Source organism: Sceloporus occidentalis, unplaced genomic scaffold (genome assembly GCF_023333645.1).
Source record: "Sceloporus occidentalis isolate IW3139 unplaced genomic scaffold, rSceOcc1.0.p SCAF_3, whole genome shotgun sequence".
In the NCBI taxonomy this organism is placed as follows: domain Eukaryota; kingdom Metazoa; phylum Chordata; class Lepidosauria; order Squamata; family Phrynosomatidae; genus Sceloporus; species Sceloporus occidentalis.
The window spans coordinates 88,536,131-88,559,272 of record NW_028316983.1 but is presented as its reverse complement, the minus strand read 5'-3'; the positions used below and the strand labels follow the sequence as shown (position 1 = coordinate 88,559,272).

Genomic DNA, 23,142 nt, shown 5'->3' with positions numbered 1-23,142 from the left:
TACATATCCCCAGTCTGCTCCAGAGAGTCTCCCAACCAACTAGAGAAGAGTTCAGGGTGCAAAATAGGATTTATGGGGTCAGGCGAATTCAGTCCTTTAGCAATGTCTCTTTTGGTAATATAGCCCAATGCTACTATGGTTATCAGACTAGTAGACAGTGTTTAATAAGATAAATTCTACCTGGTTGAAATGATAATTACATGATAATGTAATGATAATTAGGAAGTTGTATATATCATGCTCCTTGAGTTTTTATTTGTTTGCTTGCTTTATACAGTTTAACATTCTCAAAGTTTAATACATTAGTGATGTACATTCTCCAATTTGTTTTTGATTCTCAAGCATCTTGCTCCTAACCTTTCACACTCTTCTCTTAAATTTTGCTTACTTCTTAGATTTTAGCTGAAGATTCACAATGGTAAGGAAGCTATCACACACAACTATTTTAAGGCAGAACTGATATGTCATCTTTTCCTGGTGAGCTTTCCACAAGAAGTTATCCAGCACTTGTCTTTATTCATCCACCATATTCAAAACTAAAATGAAGGAAAAAATTAGGATAAAACTACTAAACATTAAATCTGTTTTAGGCAGTCCTGAATTTTATCTTTACAACTGTTTCAGCTATTCTGGAGATTCCTGTCAAGCTTCCATATTGTCCCATATTATCCCATAATGTGCTTGTGTTAGAGATGTTTAAAAAATTGAAATTTTTCTCACCCTCTATGAGAAAGTGTCAAATGTTGAAAGACCCTGTGGGGGGGGGGGATTATCTTCATGAAATTTTTTACATCCATAAAAAAGCAAAATGACTAGTATGGAAGAGGGGGTGTCAGCAGCTGTGTGACAGTTTTGACAGAAACCATTCTGCATTAAAAAAAATATCATTTATCTGAACTTTCCTTGGAATTTGTGTAATAAAGTCTTGAAGGACTAATAGTCATTAAAAACACGCACAAACTTTTGCAATCTTGTACAGCAAGGAGATAAGTTTTGATTTTTCCCCCTTCTTCTTGTATGTGTGAGAATGAAATAAGTAACATTTACACTTTGCACTACAAATTCTTGTAAAGCTCCAAACTTGTCCTCCATTCAATGTAATATGAATATGTGCCCTTAGCAAAGTTTAAATCAATCTAAGGGACTGTACAGACCATCCAAAAGGGTCGGCATCAGGGTGGAGTGGGGGCATGGCAACTGCACACCACAAGCTGCTGGGAAGTCACCAGGCCAACCAAATGACAGGCAGATCCACGGCGTCTGTTTGGTGCAGCATTTAGACATGATATGCTGAAGAAATGCTGTAAAAATGCCATCACGGTGGCAAGGGCAGTTTTTTCCCTCACCCAAAAGAAGCGGCATTTTGCTGCTTCTTTTGGGGCAGAAAAATGTCAGATTGGGCCTGCAGCATGCAGCTGCTGCAGCCCAATCTGGCAAATAAGAATGGCGCCAAGCAGCTCCTTTGGAGCTGTCTGTACAGCCCCTAAGTCAACTCTGGAGAGCCATAAAGGTGTAATGGTTTAAATGTTGGGCTGGAACTACAAGAGACCAGAATTCAAATCTCTGCTCCACCACTAGATGACTTTAGACAAGTCATATACTCTCACCTTAAGAGGAAGGCAATTGTAAACTGAGTCCCAGTCCTGGGAAAAGATATATATATATATATATATATATATATTATATATATATATATATATATATATATATATATATATATATATTATAAACCTCTGCTCAATAAATCTTGCCAGGAAAATGCTATGATAGTATCACAGTAAGTCAGAACTGACCTGAAGGCACATAACAAGAGTAAGAAAGTATCTTTTGTGATTTCTGCTACCAAGAGCACCGAACAATGCATAGCAAACAAAATGGCCAGCGCATTTATTTCTCCCCCAATGGTAAATCTATCCTTTTCCTTTCTGGATACTTACTACTACCACCCCTCCTTAGGGTCATTCACAATCTAATTTACCCAGTGGCCATCCCAAAAGAGGAGTTGTTTACCACACTTCTACTGATCACACACAAAATTTGGTTTGATCTCACAGAACAAGTGCCCTTAAGGCAAAGTACATCTTTCCATATGTCTGTGGACTTACCAGTCTGCCCAGAAGACTTCAACTCACTCCATTTTTAAAAAAATAGTACATTGATAAGGCCACACAAAGTGGCTCCTCTGTTGTATGCAACCTCCCTGTAACTTTTAGCATGTTCTTCAAGACAGCCATCGAAGAAAGGATTAACTACCTCCATATTACATACTAATGTAATCATTGCCTTAAACATTTGAATCAACCAAATCTAGTAACTGCTTACAGCTCCTGCATGAATCCCAGGCCTTGGCTCATGACTTGACCACCCCTGTGAGACAAAACATGACTGGAGACTACTAACTCAACTCACTTACTTGAGCAGCCAGCTTGACACAGTGGTCAGCATTTCTCAGCTGCAAGCTGAAAAGCTGACCATTGAAAGCTTATTATGGGGTCATGGAAATAATCAGGAATGTAATTTCTCCATTCACTCACCAATCTCAAATGGTAGCAGCAGAAGCTTTTCTGGTCTTTAGTGCTTTCAGTGGTATTAAGCCTGCACACATCCTCAAAGAACTACCTTAGCAAATTTCCTTTAGCACATAATTATTCAGTAGTTTAGTGGTCCATCTCACAAGTTAAGGATAATGACTAACAGCAACAAAATGTAAAAAAAAAGTTGTTTTACCAAATTAAATTAAAGTGCTGCTCTGTCTGTACAATGTTATGTTATAGCAATACATAAACTGTATATTCAGTATTGAGGCAAACATAAGGAAAAGTTACTCTTTATTAGCCCCAATTTTTCATGTGAGAGTAATAACTCAGGTTTCTTTTTGTCTAACTTTTTCAAAAAGATCTTGGTTTGATAATGATAATATCAATAATTTATACATATTTATGAAGTCTCTAGGGAAGTCTGAGAGAAGATATTTTTGATGCAAAATTTACAACAATCTAATCAATATAAAATGCCAGGTCTAATAAATTTCTAATGATATGTACAACATACACAATATGATTTTTCCTTTAGCACATTCGACTTTATTCAAAGAGGCAATTTGATCTGATTCTACACTTTAGCTACAGACTTGGAGCCTATGGCAACCTATGTGAGACAAGAAAGTTACAATTCTCCAGTTCTGCCCATCTGCCTCAATTTCTTTTCCTTTCATATTTGTTCAGAAGAGATAAAGCAGTGGTGAATAAGAGGACTAGAGTGTACCTATTTAATAAGAGAGACCTAAAGGTATAAAGTGTCATCTTTCTCCCAGACAACACTGTAGAAGATAATAAGAAATAATCAGAAATGTGAAGAGAGAAGAGCACTTCTCACTACTTAATTATTGAGAACCTAAATAGAAAAGAAATTTGTGACACTGTTAACTCATTTTCTGGACTGAACAGGGTTTGTAATTCTAATTATAACAAATCTTATATAAAGGATCATAGATTTTTGTATTTTTTCAAGGCATACATTGCTCATTTCGGTTCTCATTTAGATATATATTTTATCTGTTTTTAAGTTTTGTATAATGTCTAAATGATTTTATAATGTTTTAATGTGGGGATTTTAAATTGTTTTAAAAACATTTTGTAGGCATGTTTAATTTTGTTGTTTGTTGTTTCTGGAAGCTGCCTTGGGTCCCACCCTGGGAAAAAGGTGGCATATAAAATAAATAAATAAATTCTGGCTTGGAAGATATCTTCTTTAACTGATATGCATCAAGATTCTTCACCCAAAATAAAAATAAAAAATGACTGGACCTTTCTAATGAGAGCCCATGTGGTGTGCAGTGGTTAAATGCCAGTACTGCAGCCACAAGGTTAAAAATTCAAATTCCAAGTACAGCTCCAAGGTCTACTCAGCCTTGCAACCTTTCGTTGATTGGTAAAATGAGTACCCAGCTTCCTTGACTTCATTGCCTGAAACCTTGCCTCCTGAACTACAGACTGACCTGGAACCTTTGACCTTGGAATTGACTTGCTGACCTGCTCTCTGGAATCCTGGACCTTTAGCTTGCCCCTGACTCTGCTCTATTGGACATTGAACTGGTACTTTGTTTCAACTCAGCTGCAAAGCCTCTGGGTTTGTTTATCTTTTCAAACTGGCCTCAGCCTTTATCAGCACTCCGTTTGGCTACTTTTCTGGACAATTTTACCCTCCACTTCTTTTTTTTATAATTTACTCAATGTAGAAACTTAATAAAAATGAATGAATGAATAAATAAATAAATAAAATCATTCACACTAAACTTTTGCAGTTTTTTACTCCCAGATCTGATGGCTACACACATTCATGGTGGAGGGGATATTCATCAAATATTAAATATGACAAATAAACAAAGTCCACATGTTGCCAGGCAGTATATCCACACATTAGATGTTGAATTTAATGAGAAAAGGATGAAATGGCTGCCTGGCTAGCATCTTTGGAAAGCTGAAGGATGCTAGTGTAGAAGTACCCTTTTCAATGGCCTAGTACAGAAATTCTAAAATCTTCTAAGGTATCCCTTGCATCTCTGCCAGTTTTAAAAGCCATGAGCTGAATCAATGATTGCAATAATCAAGAAGAAGCTTCCTCTCCACAGAATCAGAGTTCAGGTCCTGAAACAGCATGCCTAAGTAGGCTTGTTCAAGGTCCAAATCTGTCTTGAGCAAAAAATGTTCCAGAGCACACTGAAAGGAAGCATACATGTACCATGTAAAAATGTAGATCAGTTTCCTTCTCTCCAACCACTAGGTAATGCAATCTAATCTAGCTTTTATTGACCTCTTTGTTTTTTTAATGCACAATGCCAAATTAATCATCAGCTTTGCTAATATAAATACAACTTTCTTTCTTTCTTAAACCCTTTATCACTGCCTTTTCAAAGAACTTGTGTGTTTGCATCAAAGCTGAAGACAAATCTGAGTCTCCAACACTGTATTTTCAGAAATTGATGGGAGAGATGAATTTTGTCCCAATGGTCCTTGGGATAACCTAGAACCTGTATAACACCTAATATAATTTATTACATTTAAGTCCATAACTCTTCCTCCCTTCTTCCTTTAAACCCTGATCAAAAAGATGTCATGATTTCAAACCAACCTTCTCCCCCATCCTTCTACTTTTTGTAAAATCTTGCCAGATAAAAAGGCTCTGAGATCGCAAAAGCTTGCTCACAGTTTTGAGCACATCTCACTACTCCGATGAGATGAGATGAGATGAGATCTCACTACTCCTTATAAATGTACTTCCTGATCACAAATTTTGTGGGCTTTTCCAACACTAAAACTCCCTATTTTCAGTTTAAAAATATTGCCTCACATATCCAAAAATTTAAATGCAACACAACATGGCAGTGATAATTCAATCACACTCTTAAAAGTTTAATTTTAAAACATTTTCACCATAGTTTTTGTGGGTTTTTCGGGCCTCTCTGAAGATGCCAGTCACCGAATATGGCCACATAGCCTGAAAAACCCACAAAAAAACTATGGATGCCGGTCATGAAAGCCTTCAACTTCACATTTTCACCATAATTTCTGCTATTTGAAGAGATCTTTCATTAAATGCAAACTATGCAGGCTTACTGAATAAAAAAGTGATGCAGCAATGCCCTCTTGTGTTGTAAAGAAACTAATCACACACAAACTAGCAATTTTGGACTGTAAAGTTAAAATAGATCTAGAAAGAATATTTTAAAGACACATACATATACATTTTCTGTATTACATTTTTAAAAAGAGAAGTCTGAAATTATATGTGTCTCTGTGTCTGTCTACATACCTAAGCTCCTGTAGACAAAAAAAGAGTGATACCTGGGCCTTCTGATAATAGCTATTTTAAAGATATAAAAAGCCATCTTACACAAATAATTGAAGTTACAAAGAAGAATACCAGTGATTTATACACACAATCTACACATTCAGAGAACTCTATACACTTATTCATACTGTCAAAGGCAGCTACAGATAATACTTTACTACTTTGAGTGTCATTGTAGAGAGATGACTAAGGCCTGTTACAGACAGCCAAAATAAAGCTGCTTCGAGTCACAGTGGAAATATGGTGTTTCAATGATGCATGCATCCTAAGAGTCCAGAAGTCGCACCAAAGCCACGCTCCAGTCCTTAGGGCTGGAGCGTGGCTTTGGTGCGACTTCTGGACTCTTAGGACGCATACATCATTGAAACACCATACCTCCACTGTGACTCGAAGCAGCTTTATTTTGGCTGTCTGTAACAGGCCCCAGAAATACAATTAAAGCACATACATGCAAAGGATTGGCAAAGAAATGTATCAGTCTATAAACACAATCTGAGATCAGATAAATGTGACCATAAGGACAATATAAACACTTGATGTAAACACTTTAGCTGCTGAGGATTTATGGAATGTTTATGTTTGTTCAGAAGTTTGAAATATAATTTTTATATAGAGCAGGCAGCATTACATGCTTGTAAAACAACAGTCTGTTGACCAATAATCCAGTGCTACCATTAAAACGTTAACAGCTGTATCTGCCCCAAAGAGACTATAGAACAGGTGTACATTTTTACCATCAGGACAGCAACAAAAAGAAAGAACAAACAACACCTTTTAGCTCACAGAAACAGAAATATGTATAACTGTTTTACACTGGATCTGCATTGTTATCAGTGAAATATACTCATTATCACAAAAGCAGTTAATACCAGACCTAACTACTGCAAATAAATAAGATGCATACTATGTCCACATATGTAAGCATACACATTTTCAAGAGGAATTTTGACCACCTAACACAATGGCCCACCAATACATTTTGTGCTGGATGAATGAGGCATTTAACTCTTTAAATATGTTCCTAGGTCCAGACAAAGTTATACTGGTATCACTATCATACAATTGCAAGTCACACTTTTTTCTTCCACAAAACCCTTTCACTTTGTGTCAGGGAATGCCACCTGTGTGGGCAGCAGTCCCTGTAAGGTGTACCCACCACAACTGTATACAAAAATACCTCTGTTTCTGTCAGTGCCCTTTCTAAAATGGTGATCAGAAGTGATGTTGAACCATTTCTTGCCACCATTTTAGGAAAGACATAGGTGAGAATGCAGGTAATGTGGGTCCTGAAGGGAATATTGTTTGGTAGGAAATATTTTCACATTTTAGGGGGACTTTGGGGAATGAATTATCTACTCAAAATCACACTTTTTTTTTTTAAATGGGAGAGTTCAGGGGGCTTTCGGAGGCTACTTGTATGATGTCTGGGGCGGGGTCACATGTGGTCCTTGGGTCACATTTTTCCCACCCCCGACTTAAGTCCATTTTAACTGCTAACTTCTATATTAATGGTAATAACTAAATATATAAAAATCACAAAGATAACTCAGACAAAAAATAATCCTGTGATATCTAAAGGACTTTGTCATTGTTAACTGCCCTCAAATCAACTTTGACTCATGGAGACCCTGTGGATCAGACATCTCCAAGACATCTCCAAGACTCGCTGTCCACTACTCTGCTGAGATAGTGCAGACTCAGGCCGATGGTATCTCTAACTGAATCCATCCATCTGGCATGTGGTCTATCTCACTTTCTGCATTAATGTCTTTTCTAATGATTCATGCTTTCTCGTGATGTGGTCAAAATAGGAAAGGCTCAATTTAGTCACCATGTTTTCCAGGGATAGTTCAGGCTTGATCTGTTGTAGAACCCATTTGTCTGTCTTCTTGAACCAGTGGACTTGGAAACGTACTGTATTGAAATACACACCTTCTGGTTGGCCTAATAAAGGTATTAGCCCAGTGTCTATTTCTGGATTTGTTTTATGATCAACACAGCTACCCTTTCATTTATTTCAAAGTAACAAGGAATTTCCCATTAAGATCTAAACAATTCATCCGCTCCATAATACAAGTTGTCTCCAATACACCACTCAATGGGATCTACCTCAAGTTTGTATCAGTTGTTAAGATCAAACCAGAATAGTCATCCTGTTCACAGGTATGTTTTGCAGCATATTGCATTCCTGAGGTACCTCACCTAAATATAAAATATAATATTCCTTTCTTCCTAAAGGTCAATTCTAATACTTTTTCTCTTTTCCCCTCACAAATATGCAATCACTGCCACAGTTCCATTTCTTCTTCTACAAAATTACTTTTAAAAGTCACCAGATGTTTTATTGCTAAGACTCCTTAGATGTGCTATATTACAATGTTTTCTAGTTTGCATGGCTGTGTAATAAAATAGGAGAGAATAGTGCCTTTTGTTATTACACTGTACCTAACCAGCCAGACAAGATGCCCATATAGTTCTTTCTAATATTGAATTATGAAATTCAGTTGAGAAATTTGCTTGCCAACAGGGGTTTTCAAGTTCAGCATCACCAAATTAGCCTAAAAGGGTGGGGTGCCATAAAAATTAATACAAAAATGTTTCTTGCTTCATCTCTCCTGACTAATTTTCAAAAAATACACTGCCTACCTAGGGATGAGTAAGGCTTTATTCGACGAAGAGGTTGTCTCTGCAATGAATAGATATCTGGATTACTATCCTGACCTTGCTGTGTTTATCTTGATCCTGTTTCAGTTTTAACTCTGCATTGACTTGCTTTACTTACCCTCTCTTAAAAATTTAGTATTTAATTTGCAGTATTTTGGATTCTTGTTTCTGAGCAATTCATTTTGTTCTTCCATTGCTGATATAAGGTCTAGCCACATGTTTCTAATTCACTGTATTAGTATTCAGTTTTACAATAGTTTTGATTTCATTTTGGGTTTTCTGCAAAACTGAACCATGAGAATGAAATGTGTTATATTATTTGATGGCAAAATGGAGCCACTATGAAACAAGAGGGAAGTACCAGCATGACCGAGGAGCTGCTACAACATTAGCAGAACTACATATTTATTTATTTATTTTAAGCAAGCAGTGTAATCCTTTGGGGATTTACACTCATATAAAGATTTCACTGAAAACAATATGCTCATCTTCATCAAAACATATAAACAGGAAAAGAAACCTATTATTATTATTATTATTATTATTATTAAAGTTTATTTATAACAATTTAAATTAATTTAGGAAGGAGAATCAATAGGTTTAGTCAAGCCTGTAACAGTTTATATTGCCCCAGATAATAGTATGGCCACCTGGCTTTAGAACACACCTGAAGTTTTCCAGGGGCTAGGTGTATAATAATTTATTTCTTGAGAAATAAACTGCAGGGTTTTGTTTTGTTTTTGCAATTTCTTCCTATGCTTTATTGTTTTACTATGTAACTGTGCACATGAGTACATAGTAATTATAAGATCAGTATTTATATTTGATTATAATGTTTTCAAAAATCCTTTTCAAAACATCCCATTCATGTTTCCCAACATAGAACTTGGACAGTACCTTTCTCCATCCTACATATCCTTTAAGAAAATTTGTCTGAAAATTTTCCAAACACTGCTAGGAAATCTTGAAGGCATGAACAGAATATATATTTCATTAAGATTTACGTAAAGTGCATTCTGTTGGGACAGGAAATGACCTTATGAACAAAGAGTGAAGAGAGCTTTTAAAAAAATCATTCTTTGTTTTTATAATTTCAAAATGAATGGCACAGAAAAGCCAGCAGCCTTTTTCTTAAGATTCCTAGTGTTTTATGCTTGAACAGCTTGTCTCCATGTTATCCTTTTCCTGTTAATCTTTAAAGCTTTTATTACGTTAGGAAATGTTCAGCATTGTTTTAGATTATAACTTCTGCACAAAGCTTTTCCAACTTATCCAAGTAATAAAAACAAGCAAATGTACATTACTTAACAAAACTCCTACATTCCTCAAATGGTTTAGGAAAATATTCTTGTTTGCAATACATCCACAGTGACAGGAACATACAAAATAGGTATTATAGAACTTTAAAGTGTTGAGGTCTCATACACAGCCTCACATATGCTGAACTGGTTGTAAGAACAGGCTCTAAATCTGGTTATCATTTTTTTTCTTGTTGTATGCCATCAGTAATTTCTGATTTATGGTGACTTATCATGGAATTTTCTTGGCAGGATTTGTTCAGAGGGGTTTGCCTTTGTCTCCCTCTGAGGGGGAGAGAGAGTGACTTGCCTGAGGTCTCCCTGTGGGTTTTCATGGCCAAATGGGAATTCAAACCCTGGTCTCTAGAGTCCAAGCAGGCGATGGAAAGAGCGAATAAGAGCAGGACACTGAGGGGATGGACGGGTGGGATTTGTATGTATTCGCAGATGACCACTCGAAGAAATACTGTTACAGGTGAGCAACCTGTCCTTCTTCTTCGTGGTCTCTGCAAATCATACAAATGGGTTTAGACTGACAAGCTTAGGTAAGCGGCGGAGGGAGTGTCCTGAAACCAAAGCTATGGTAAACCAAGGGTATATTTATTGCAACAATAAACACCTTGAACCATAAAAAGAGTCAGTCTTTTTGTTCATGCACAAACTCAACACAGCAATAACATTGCAAAACCTGAGCAGGGAATAAAGGTCATGCAAGACCAGTCCCATTGAAATTGTGCAAATCAACATTCAACAGAATGTAAAACAGTGGCATTATATACATAAATGCTGAAAACACAAACCATCAGTAGTGCAATCAATGCAACCCTGAAACCAACACAGCCCTCCCGAAAGCTGCTTCTCGGATGGCTCTGGTGTCCAGCCTATAGTGCTTTATAAAAGTCAATGGCTGGGACCAGACAGCAGCCTTACAGACATCCTCCAAGGGAATACCCAACAGGAATGCAGAGGATGCTGATACTGCTCTTGTGGAGTGGGACCGAACCCTGCCAGGGAGAGGTTTGCCCAACAGTTCATAGCAGAGGTGGATGGTACCAGCCACCCCTTTGGAAAACCTCTGCGCAGACACGGGCAACCCCTTCTTCGGTTCCGAGTAGCATTGGAAAAGTCTCTCGGACCGACTGGAGACAGCAGTTCTGTCCAGGTAAAACGCCAGCGCTCTCCTGACATCAAGAGAGTGCAGGCTTCGCTCCGCATCTGAAGTCGGATTGGAAGCGAGAGTAGGCAACACAATGTCCTGGCACATGTGGAAAGCAGACACAACCTTAGGCAAAAAAGTAATGTCTGTCCGGAGGAGCACCTTGTCCTTGTGAAACCTCAGGAAGGGCTGGTCCCTCCGCAAGGCACAGAGTTCGCCCGCACGGCGGGCAGAGGTGATGGCCACAAGAAAAGCGGTTTTCCAAGTCAATAGTCTCAAGTCCGCTGTGGCCATCGGTTCAAAGGGCTTGGATTGGAGCGCAGCCAGCACCGCCTCCAAGCTCCAAGCCGGGGCCGGTACCGACACAGGAGGGTGCAGGTTGGCACATCCCTTCAGGAACCCCTTCACCAGGGGGTCCCTAAAGAATGAAGCCCTACCCTCAAATTGGTACCTGGAACAAATGGCAGAGAGGTAGCACTTGATGGATGTGAGGCACAACCCCTCATCCAACAGTGCCATCAAAAACACCAGCACCACTGGAGTGGAAACTTGGGCAGGAGACAAGCCCTTTCGATCGAGGAAGAGGCTAAACCTCCTCCACTTCAGGGCATAGGACCGCTGGGTGGATGGCTTCTGTGCAGCCAGGATCACCGTCCTCACCGCGTCCGGCAGTGAGGCTAGGGCTGGATTTTCCAGGCCACAAGCGGCAGGCTCTCGATGTCCGGGTGCAAAATCCGGCCATCCTGGATTGACAGCATCTCTTGGAGAGGTGGAGGAAGCATCTCTTGGAGAGGTGGAGGAGGGATGCGAACCAGGGCTGTCTCGGCCACCACGGGGTGATCAGGATCGCATCCGAACGGTCCGTTGTCATCTTGGACACCACCTTGATGACGAGAGGGAAGGGAGGGAAGGCGTAGAGCAGCTCTCCCGACCAAGGGTAGGCGAACGCATCTCCGAGGGATCCGTCCATTCGCCTCCTGGAGCAGAACTGGGGACAGTCGCTGTTCCATACGGTCGTGAAGAGGTCAACTTGGGAGGTTCCCCACCGATCGAACAGGTCGCTGACCGTCTCCGGGTGGAGCCTCCACTTGTGGCACACCGAAGGGGATCTGCTTAGGCGGTCCGCCAACTCGTTGTTCTCTCCTGGAAGGTGAATCGCCTGGAGGAGCACCTGTCTCTGGATGCACCAGTCCCAAATGCGAAGAGTAATCTCGAGCAGAGTCTTGGATCTGGTGCCTCCCTGCTTGTTGATGTAATACATCACGGTGGTGTTGTCCGTCCTCAGGAGGACCACCTTGCCTGCGACAGTGAATTCAAATGCCCTCAAAGCCTTTTCGACTGCGAGCATCTCCAAGCCATTGATGTGGAAATGCTTGTCCCGGGTCGACCACCTGTCCTTGACAACCAGGTCGAGCAGGTGGGCGCCCCAGCCTTTCAGGGAAGCATCGGTTGTCAAAGTCAATTGAGGCTGAGGTTGATGGAAGGGCATCCCGATGCAGACGTTGCGGCCGTCCAGCCACCATCTCAGTGAAGCGGCCACTGGTCTCGGTACTGTGAGCCACTTGGACGGAGGGTCCTCCATCGGAGAGAAGACTGAGAGGAACCAGGACTGCAGTGGTCGGAGGCGAAGCCTTGCCCACGGTGTCATGAACGTCGTTGACGCCATGTGGCCCAGAGCCACTTGGACGTCTCTGGCCCTCACCCTTCTGTGAGAGATGCAAGGTCTCAGCGATGCCACCAACGCCTGGAAACGGGCCAGAGGGAGAAAGGCGGAGCATCTTTTGGAGCCGAGGATGGCTCCGATGAACTTGGCCTGTCTGGTCGGAGTGAAGTGGGACTTCTCTTCGTTGATGACCAGTCCGAGGGAGTCCAAAAGGTGCAAGGAGAATGAGACTGCCTCTCGGAGGTCGTGCTGTGAGTCGGCGGCAAACAACCAGTCGTCCAGGTACGGGAAGACTCTGTAGCCCTTCTGATAAAGGTATGCCACCACCGGTGCCATGCACTTCGTGAAGACCCTCGGAGCCGTGGCAAGGCCAAAGGGGAGCACGTTTTAGTGGTACGCGGTGGAGCCGACGGCAAAGGCGAGGAATCTCTGGTGGGACTCCCGAATTCCGATGTGGAAGTAGGCATCCTTCAAGTCGATTGTCGCGAACCACAGGCCCTGGTGGAGAAGTGGCAGAATAGAAGCCAAGGTTACCATCCGGAACCGGCGGTATTCAAGGAAAAAGTTCAGCTCCCTCAAGTCCAAGATGGGTCTGATGCCCCCATCTGCCTTCAGTACCGTGAAGTACCTGGAGGAAAAGGCCCTGGAGCATTGCTTGGGTGGTAAAAGGGAGATTGCCCCCTTGTCCAGCAAAGTGCGCACTTCGTCGAGAAGGGTGTACGAGGGTTGAGTGGACATGAAGGCTCCGGTTGGGGGGAGCTCTTGGAACTCGAGGGCATAACCCCTATGGACGATGTTGAGGACCCACGAGTCCGTAGTAATGGAGGCCCAGGTGGTGACAAAGGGCCTTAAAATGTCCAAAAAGAAAAAAGAAGGAGAGACGAAGCGCGCTGCAACCCTTCAGGCTCTCTTCTTCCCCTGGTCGGTGTCCTGCCGGCGGGACTTTCGGTACCGGGAAGGAAAGTTGCAACGGCCAGAGGAGGAGGAGGACTAAGAGGGGTACCGGCATCTCTGGGAGCCCTGCTGCTGAGGTTGCTGGTCTTGTTGGAAGGTCCCCTGTGACTGACCTTGCGGCTGCCACGGGCGCTGCCTCTTTCTGAAGGGCGAAATGGGAGCCGATGACATCCCGTGCTTCTTTGCCGCCGCCTTCATTCTGAACTTGTGGATCAGGTACTCGTCGGTCTCGGCGTGGAAGAGGCCGCTACCATCCAGGGGCATGTCCTCTATGGCTGACTTGACATTGGCATTGAGGTCCGAACCCCTCAGCCACGCATGCCGGCGCAGAGCCAACAAAGCCGACATCGCCCGTCCCGCACAGTCAGCCACGTTTCTGGAGGCGGTGATGAGCCAGCTGCCGATCGAATGGGCCTCATCACGGATCTCTACTAGGCGTTGCTGGGTTTCGTCTGGGACATCCGGGACGAGTGGCGAGATCCCCTACATGAGGGTCTGAATGTACGCCGCCATGCAGGCATTATAGTTGATGGCCTTGACTGGGAGGGCCGCCGCCGAGTAGGCCTTCTTGGCCAGACCATCAACCTTCTTCGCTTCCCAGTCGACTGGGGAAGTTGCCTGTTTGGGGACGAAGCCCTGCTGAGCCCCCTCTATGATCGCCGAGTTCTGCTTGGGGTGTTCGGCCAACCAAGAGCAACTCGACGGGGAGATCCGGTAGAGGGACTCGATCTTCCTGGACGATCCGACGAGGGAAGCTGGCGCATCCCACGACCTCCGGACAATGGACTCAAGGGAGGGCAGCAGCGAGATGGAGGGAGGCGTGGGCACCCGGCCATGCACCTGACGTTCTACAGGATCCCGAGCCTCCTCCTCGGGGTAGGAGAGCTCAATGTCCAGGGCCCTTGCCATCTTAATGATGTGCTCGTTAAAGGAGCGCACATCATCCGTCGGGGAAGAAGGCTCCGGGTGGTGCATCCGCTGCGGAGACGCCTGGAGGGAGGTGTCGTTGTCGTCCGAGGGCTCCCCCGACAGCAGCAAGGGCTCCCCCTCAGAGTCGGTGTCCAAGGTAAGCGGGATGTCCGGGACCCTGACTCGAGTTGCTGAACGCGCTGGGATCTGCAGGGCCGATGGCTCCGTCGGGGAGCGGCGTGGTGCAGAGGCTGAGGCCGTCACATGGGAAGGAGCAGGCTTGTCATCTTGGGGGCCACCGGGCGCAGGTTGAGCCGGGTGAACTCCCTGAAGGCAGACTACCTTGGCACTGACATGTAGTATCTCCCGGATTCGGGGTCAAAAAAACATGTCAGTGTCCCTCTCCATTGGTTCGTCGACCTCCGAATGGATAGAAGGCGGAGGTGACAGTCTCCGAGGGAGCTCAGCTGCTTCCGCATCAGCGTGGGCAAAGTCGACCATCGACGGCAGCGGTGTGTCCAGGAGAGCGGCCGCATGCAAGGCGGAGGAGCCATCAGGGCGCGAAGAGGCTGGTGTTGGAGCCTTCTTCGTCGGGGAGCGTTGCTTGTGGGAAGCGCGCTCCTTTCCCTTGGAGGAGACCTCCGACCCGGTGTGGTCCTTGGAGGGCTTGGACCTCTTTGGTGCGGAGCCTTCAGTTGCCTCCTTGTGGTGCCTCTTCTTAGACAACCGTGGCGTCTCGGCCTGATCCTCGGGGGGGAAGAAAGGGTTGTCCGGCAGGTCCAACAGGACGACGGCTCCCGTGGATTGAGGCTTACATGTCTTCGCCTTTTCCACCGGTGCACCCTTTCCCGAAGAGGATGCCCCCATCTCGGGCAGCTTGGAGGCGTGTCAAGATGCCTTCGACAATGCCTTGAAGGACGGAGTTGGGACCGACGAGACCTCCACCTCCGCGCAATCCTTTGCGCGCGAGCCCTCCGGGGACGGCTTCCTCCTGGATTTCGCCCTGGGCTCGGTACCCTCAGTCCCCGACTGCTTGTGGGGGCGCTTGGAGGGCTTGTCGGTGGCACTGGGTTTATGTGAACCATGGGCCACATCAGTGGTGGTGGACGATCCTGCCATCGGCGGGGCAGACACCACGCTGGACACACTCGCCCGGGAAGATGAGGCAGGCAGTGGGGCCGAAGGAGCCGATGATGGACGGGGGCCTCCCTCCTGAACCTTGCCCAGAGCAATGGCCGAGGTCAGCCGGGACTCACGGTTCTTGCGAGCCTGGGATGAGAGGGACTTGCAGAGCGGGCAAGCCTTCGTATCATGGTCCTTGCCCAAGCAGAGGAGGCAGGAGGAGTGCGGGTCCTGGATGGGCACCTTGCCCCCACAGACATCACACTTCTTAAATGGAGCAGGCATTTTCCGAAGTCGACAAGTTGAAAGGGAAAGTCCAGAAACGAGGTCAACAGTCCAAGAGTTCGAAGTTACCAGGGGCGGGAGAAAAAGAATGGTCAAGAGACGGTCCGAGGTCAAAAGTGAAAGTGATTCCGATTGCAAGCTAAAGCGAGCGAAGTTCCCTGAAGCAGCTAGCGCGGCAGAAAAAAGGAACTGGGGAAAGAGCGGGAAGGCAGGGGCCTTATAACGGGTGGGCGGAGTTACCGCCAAAAAGTTTCTATATGTTGCAAAGTAAACTTTGCCCAGTGATTCCAGAAGTTTCTGAACAGCACTGCGCAGGCGCAGTGAAACCCATTTGTATGATTCGCAGAGACCACGAAGAAGAAATTTATATTTATGGGCTATCCATTGGAGTATATTTATGGGATATCCACTGGAGAACATATGGCTGTTAACAGAAGAGTTCAGATACCAGATTCAGAACCAAGACTTCTGATTTTGAAACAGAAGTCAGATTACTCATACCTAATTCCAGAACAAATTTTGTCATCTGGTCTTTAGGATCAGGATCCAAAGACAGTCTTTCTTAAATTGATTAAATTCCAGAAGATTATAGAGTACAACCAGAAATCGTAATTATAATTGAAAGCTCTTTGAAATTCAGTATCAGTTCATCAAAATCTATTGCAGCTTTCCTATAAGTGGAGCAAGTGTGGCAGTGTAATTTCAACATTGGACTACACCTCTGGAGACCAGGGTTCAATTCCATGACTCAACCATGAAACCCCCTGGGTGACCTTGGGCAAGTAACATGTTCTCAGCTTCAAGGGGAGGCAATGTCAACCCTCCTCTGAACAAATTTTACCAAGGGGCAAAACAGGCTGCCCCTGACAAAGCCGGATTGGGGCTGTAGCACTACACACCACGGCCCCAATCTACTTTTTTGCCAGCCAGAAAAAAAGCCGGCTTTTCTGCCCTGCCACAGCAGGAACCTGGCTTTAAACATTGTGCCACCAAAGCACTCAGAAGCTGTCCACCGTGTAAATGGCCAACTTTCGGGCATCTTGGGAGCATGTGTCACCTGCACACCATGCCCAGTCTATTCCAGCCCCAAGAAAACCTTAGGATCACCGTAAGTCAGAAGTGACTTGAAGACACACAACAACGTCACAATAATGAGATCTTTATTGTTAATTAGTGTTTCTTTAACACTCCCTCTTAACACAGTTGTATAAAATTATGAAGTTACATAGCTTCATACAGTTATAGATTTTTGTATTTCTTTTATCTTCTTTAAGAGGTCATAGAAACAAATTTAGAGTTCATCCATATACAGTGCTACCTCGGGTTACGAATTTAATTCGTTCCGCGGCGCCGTTCGTAACCCGATACATTTCGCAACTCGAAAAGCCGCTGGAAAGCCGCTAGCCGCTAGCCGCGCTTTGAATTTCGCGCCGAAAGATTTTCGTAACCCGAAAAATCTTTCGTAACCCGGAACAGTTTTTTTAAATCTAACTTTTTCGTACCCCGGAAATTTCGTAACGCGGTGAATTCGTATCCCGGGGTACCACTGTAAATAAGTATCAAGGTTATGCATATGGCTGACACATTTTATAGGAATAGCCACATTACCAAAACTATGTGTAAATATAGTGAATTGACCCCAGCCTACTTGATCCTTAATCCAAAGTACAGCACATTCGCTGATGGGAATGCTCTAGTTAGCAATAACAATTGGATGGAGGGCAATGTTTCATCCTACCATTCAGAGAAGCCACTCAAGGTTCTCAGGTTGGCCAGAAGGAGAGGAAGGGACTTCTGCAAAGTCCAAGTTCCTCTTTCAGCCTCTTGCCTCCTTTTCCATGTTGTTCTGAAATACCCTTCAACTCACAAAATAGGAGGGGAAACAGGAGATTGCATAGGAAAAGGCATGTTCATCCAACTTTTGGTAATACCAGTGGCATACCTAGTATATTTGACACCTTGTCCTCTCTTCAATGGCCTTTTCTGGGTCTGGCAGAGTTGCCGGCCAGACCTGCTGGTCCTGGAAGGCATCTCCTGGTGGGCATGGGCTGCTTCTGATGCCCTTTCCAGGTCTGCTGGCCAGGAAGGAAAGAGTCTTACCAGGCCCAGAAAGCAGCCCCTTCCCACCAGTGGCCGCTGGTGAGGGTGGCCTGCTACTGCCACTCAGGGGCCTTTTTCCCACTCAGCCAGCAGCTCCACCAGACCTGGAAGGAACTGCTCTAACCCCTGCATTGGCTGCAGCTGATGGACAGCATAAGGGGACATCCAGGGGGATTTTGAGACAGGAAAAGCCACCCTACTGGGTGTATACCTGTAACGGACCCCCTCTTAAAGATGGCAAGCGTTTGGGCTTTACTTATCCCACCGCTGCCACCTAATTACGCTGCCACCATTTATGTACCGGATGTCCAAACCACAAGCCTTCTTTTTTTATGGCAAGCACCTGGGACTTCTGTTATCCCACCGCTGCCACCAATTATGTAACGGTTACCCTCTTTTTTATGCCTGGCGGTAGGGTCTTTTCTTTATATAGTAGCGTGGAGCTGATATGTATGACTGACAAGCTTTTATGTAAACCAAAATATAAACTTTATTAAACAGAATGGTTGAACATCTCTTTCTTGAACTGAATGATATTATGTAATTGCTAGTTCAGGCACAGGTTACTTAATTACACTTGTATTATTTGACTCGGCTACTGTCACTTTACTTTTCCCTAGATATCCCTCTATCACCTAGAGACTTTCCTGCCTCTCTTTAGACAGTTCGTTCTCTTAACTCAGCCACCAAGGCTAACCATATCCCGCAGGATATTACACTCCAGTCCCTCCCTCTCCTAGAGGTCTGGCAGTGCAACGGTAGGGAGCCCTTACTACACAGACTCTACCCCTAACCGTCCTTCTCGAGCCCTGGAACCCTCCCTCTCAGGATTCCAGCCCCTAACTAACCCATTCCCACAGGAACTCCTGGACCTCAGTCCTCTCTCCCCAAGATTTTAAACCCTAACTGCTGTTCTAAACTGTCCCGGTTCCAACTGACTCCCCAACTGTCAGTTCGGAATCTTCAAAAGTTCCAGCCTACAGGCTATTGGCTGGCCCTCAGCTGCCTTCTGATTGGACAGCTGGGAGTGCTCTCCGTTACAATACCCCCTCTGGGTTTACCCCTTCCCTGCACCCTCCAGGAAAGACACCCAAATCATATTAACAAACACACTTTTAAAAATAAATAAAATAAGCCATTGCTTATCTCATTAAAAGAATGAAACATAGCAAATTAAATCTTTCTCCAAGCAACTCACCTATCCTGGTAAGTGGTAATGGCAATGCTGGGAAGGGTCAGCAAAGGCAAAGTTGTGGGTCTAGAAATGTTCTCTCTGTCTGGCGTTCTTGCATTTCCACTCTGTCTTTGGGACAGTGGTGGTAACAGTAAGTTACCAGAGCAGCATCTTCTTCCTCTCCAGAGATCTATTCCAAGAGTGTTGCTAGATGCACTGTAAGACTTGCTGAGACCACATTCTAAGTAATCTTTAGCATTCTGTAGATGCAAGCAGAAATTTCAGTTATAAAAAGATGCAATTCGCAACATTAAAATATCAACTTCAAGTACAACTCTAGAGGTAAATGTTAAGTCACACAGAAATCATATAAATATAAAAACCACATAAAAAGCACATATATCTGCTAATTTAAATAAAATGAGTAAGAAAATATTCAGTTTTACTACTGATGTCAAGAACCATGACGCAAGTTGCAGTGACATAAATGTGCATTTCCAGTAACACATTTTACAATTGTTGCAAAGTACTGTAGTCAAAATATATCCTGAGATCATGCTGAATATCTCAGTGACAACACTAAGCCTGTGTGCAGCAACCGTGAAAAATGTAAATTCTGTGCTGGAGACAATTAGGAAAGGAAAGGAAAGGAAAACTGTCAACACAAAAGTCTTTACACAAATCTATAGTGTAATCACATTTTTAATATTGTGTACAACTGTGAGAGCTGGACAGTTAAGAAAGAAGATAGGAAGAAAATCAATTCATTTGAGATGAGGTGCTGGAAGGATTTCATGGACAGCCAAAAAGACAAACAAATGGTCATAGAGCAAATCAAGCCAGAACTCTCTCCAGAAGCCAATGCGATTAAACTGAAGCTGTTGTACTTTGGCCACATCATGTGAAGGCACACTCATTGGAAAAAAAATAATGCTAGGAAAGGTGGAAGGACGTAGAAAGAGAGGAAGGCCGCATGCTAGATAGATGGACTCCATTTGCACCCTCAAAACGGTGCCATAGCCACAGCAGCATAGCTATATGGCACTCCTTTGGCGCTGTGTCATATGGACACAGCAGCAGAGGCACACCATGATGCCACATGCTGTGTGGAGCAGCGCACAGTATCAGGGTACCCTGGGGGGGGCAGAGTTGGTTGTGCGTCATGAGGAAGCTACCCCCGACTCTGCCCTCATGCTGACCTTTCAGGTCATTCTGTAAAGGGCCTCTCTGACAGTAAGAGCTATTTGACAGTTGAATACGCTGCTTCACAGCGCAGTGAAGTCTCCTTCTTTAGAAATTTGTAAACAGAAAGGATAGCCATCGGTTGGGAATGCTTTGATTGTGTATTTCTGAATGGCAGTAGATTGGACTGCATGGCCCTTGTGGTCTTTTTCAATTCTATAATTCTATGATTTGGTCCCTCTCTGATGTTACTAGAATTTGGGATCAGCCAATGAAGCTGACACTACATTTACACTGAAGAAATAATCCAGTTGGACACTGATTTAACTGCCATAGCTCAATGCTGTGGAATTCTGGGAATTGTAGTTTTATAAGATGTTCTTTGACAGAGAGCTCTGGTGCCACAACAAACTACAATTTCCAGAATTTCATAGTATTGAGCCATAGTAGTTAAAGTGGTGTCAAATTGAATTATTTCTGCAGTGCAGATTAGAGCTAAATGAAAAAAAGATTTGAAACAGAGGAAAGTACTTATTTATCTAGCACATAGTTAATGGAATTTATTGCTGGGAAAGGAGAGGGCCGTTAGGAAGGGACTATCAGAAAGAGAAACCATGGAGTATAAGGCTGCAAGTAATCATTAGAATCAATATTCCTTTGAGTATTAATTATCAGGGTAATTCATTTTTATTTAATTCCTAGTAAATAGAGGAATATATTACCTTCATGTCTTGCTTGTGAGTTTTCCATTGATATCTGATTAGCCACTGTTTGGACTATACAGGCATTTGATACAGAGCATGGAAAGTTACTTTTAAGACAAACATTACAACATGCTAAAGCCACCCATAAATTAGCAGTGGTAGGACAGTGCTGTGACTTTCCAAACATCACTATACCACTGCTCAATTATGGATATCTCCAGTATGTCATTATATTTCTTTCTTCTTAAAAGTTAATATTTCAAAGCTGCTAGATTAATTAACATATTCTATCTTGTTATGGTCACTAATCAGTCATACTGACCAGTATTTTGAAAGTTTTCAGAAATCAGCGAAATCAGACCAGAGCACTTCTAAAGCATCTGGGAGAAAATCTTAAGCCTTCCATTGCCTATGAAAGCTTCTACTACAAAATAATAACTGGGATGCAGCAAGAAGTGCTGCAGCACTTTACTGACTAAAAATATCAACTGAGAGCTGCTTCCTCCTTCTCACCAACGTGACACATTCTTGCAGCTATTAACCTTTCATAGTCTTGTTACTTAACGTTTTGGAACTGCTGAAGTCTACATAAAAAAGAAATGGGAGCAGAACATAGCAATTTAGTTAAATAATTTTTTTCACCATGATCACCAGTCTAGAATAGATGTGGGGGACAGGCACCTTATTCATATGAGCTGAACAATCCACATGTATGTTTTAATAATTAAAAATATGAGATAATGTTCCTTGAATACTTCTCATGAGGTAATCTACCACTGACCCATTTCCTTCTGAGAAGACTTTGTTTTCATAATGAAATTGGTGTGCCAGATGTTCCCCTAACCATGTGCTCTTCTAGTGTTTAGACTATATTTCCTGTCATCCATTAATATTAGAAATGCTGGTTGGGGTTGTAAGGAGTTGTGTTTCAAAACATCTAGAGGGCTTCAGGTTGAGGCTGTTCAAGATCCATATCCTAGAGATAGTCTTTACTGTACAGTCCCTCGGACAGCTTTTCACAGCATACAGACCACTCAATTTTGTTGATAGCTAAGGTATTATAGGTAGAATACAGGGCCAAGCTTACCCAAGTACATATCTAATTCAAAACTGGAGATAGCCCTCAAAAAGCACCCTCTAGTAGTTCCTTCCTAAAATGGTGAGTTAATGCTGTAGCACAGCAATCAACACCAGATATCTTGGAGAAATACTACAGTTTATCAGAAGTACTGTAGGAAGTGTGTAGGAGGTGAAAATGGTAGGTTGAATATGTATTTCAAGAAACATGAATTGTTGGAAGTGGGAAGTATGTCTGCACAAGTAACTAAGTTGTGGGGGTATCAGAGGTAGAGATAGGCAATTGTGTGTTTCCTTTTCATCTTGTATGATTTATTGTTTGCTTGCCTATAGGCTAATATTCACAGGTAAGACGTTACATTTCATTCCTGCAGTGTTTGTCTTAGTCATGGAGCTACAGGCAGCAGGTTCTTCTCTGTGCAGTTTCCTTAACAAGATACTTTATCTCCACTTAAGACAATCTTTGGTACTGATTTCAAAATGCAAACTTTCATGCAAAGGCAACAAATGCTAAGACTGGTAAGCCCTTCTTGGATACTGCAGCACTGACAGCTACCCAAGGACTGTTAAACAGTCCTATCAATTTTCCCATTGTGTTTCCATTTAAGACTTCAGAATCAATGTGTATACCTGGTCAACCTATGTTTCTCAGAGCTATGAACAAACCAACATCCATTTCCTTGCATATTCCAGCCTTTCATTCCTGGGTCCCAGTGGTTGGTGAGAATCCCTCCCTCCATTCCAACTGCCACTATTGTGGCTTTCAAAGGACAAAAAAATCAACCCAGGTACAACCCACATTTTGTCTTTGTCCTAGAACCTGGCAAGAGGCCCACTTCCTTTGCATCTGCCTCCAAGGGGAAAAAGAGAAGCCAGCACTTACAGTAATTAATTCCTTGCCCCATTGCCATCCCTTTTTCCTTGAGTGTTGTATCTTATTAGATTGTAAGCCTGAGAGCAGAGGATTGTCAGTTTAACAATTTGTAAGTCAGTCTGGGAACCAT

The 23,142-nt window shown here is 43.4% G+C and overlaps 1 protein-coding gene across 1 annotated transcript in view; it reads right to left on the bottom strand.

The window, feature by feature from the left end:
* The window catches only part of PDE4B (phosphodiesterase 4B), a 330,845-nt gene that overhangs the window by 251,576 nt on the left and 56,127 nt on the right, over positions 1-23,142 (bottom strand). Inside the window, exon 3 of the mRNA XM_089515368.1 lies at positions 19,200-19,435. Coding sequence (XP_089371494.1) covers positions 19,200-19,435 — 236 coding nt within the window. The remainder of the gene's footprint in view (positions 1-19,199; positions 19,436-23,142) is intronic.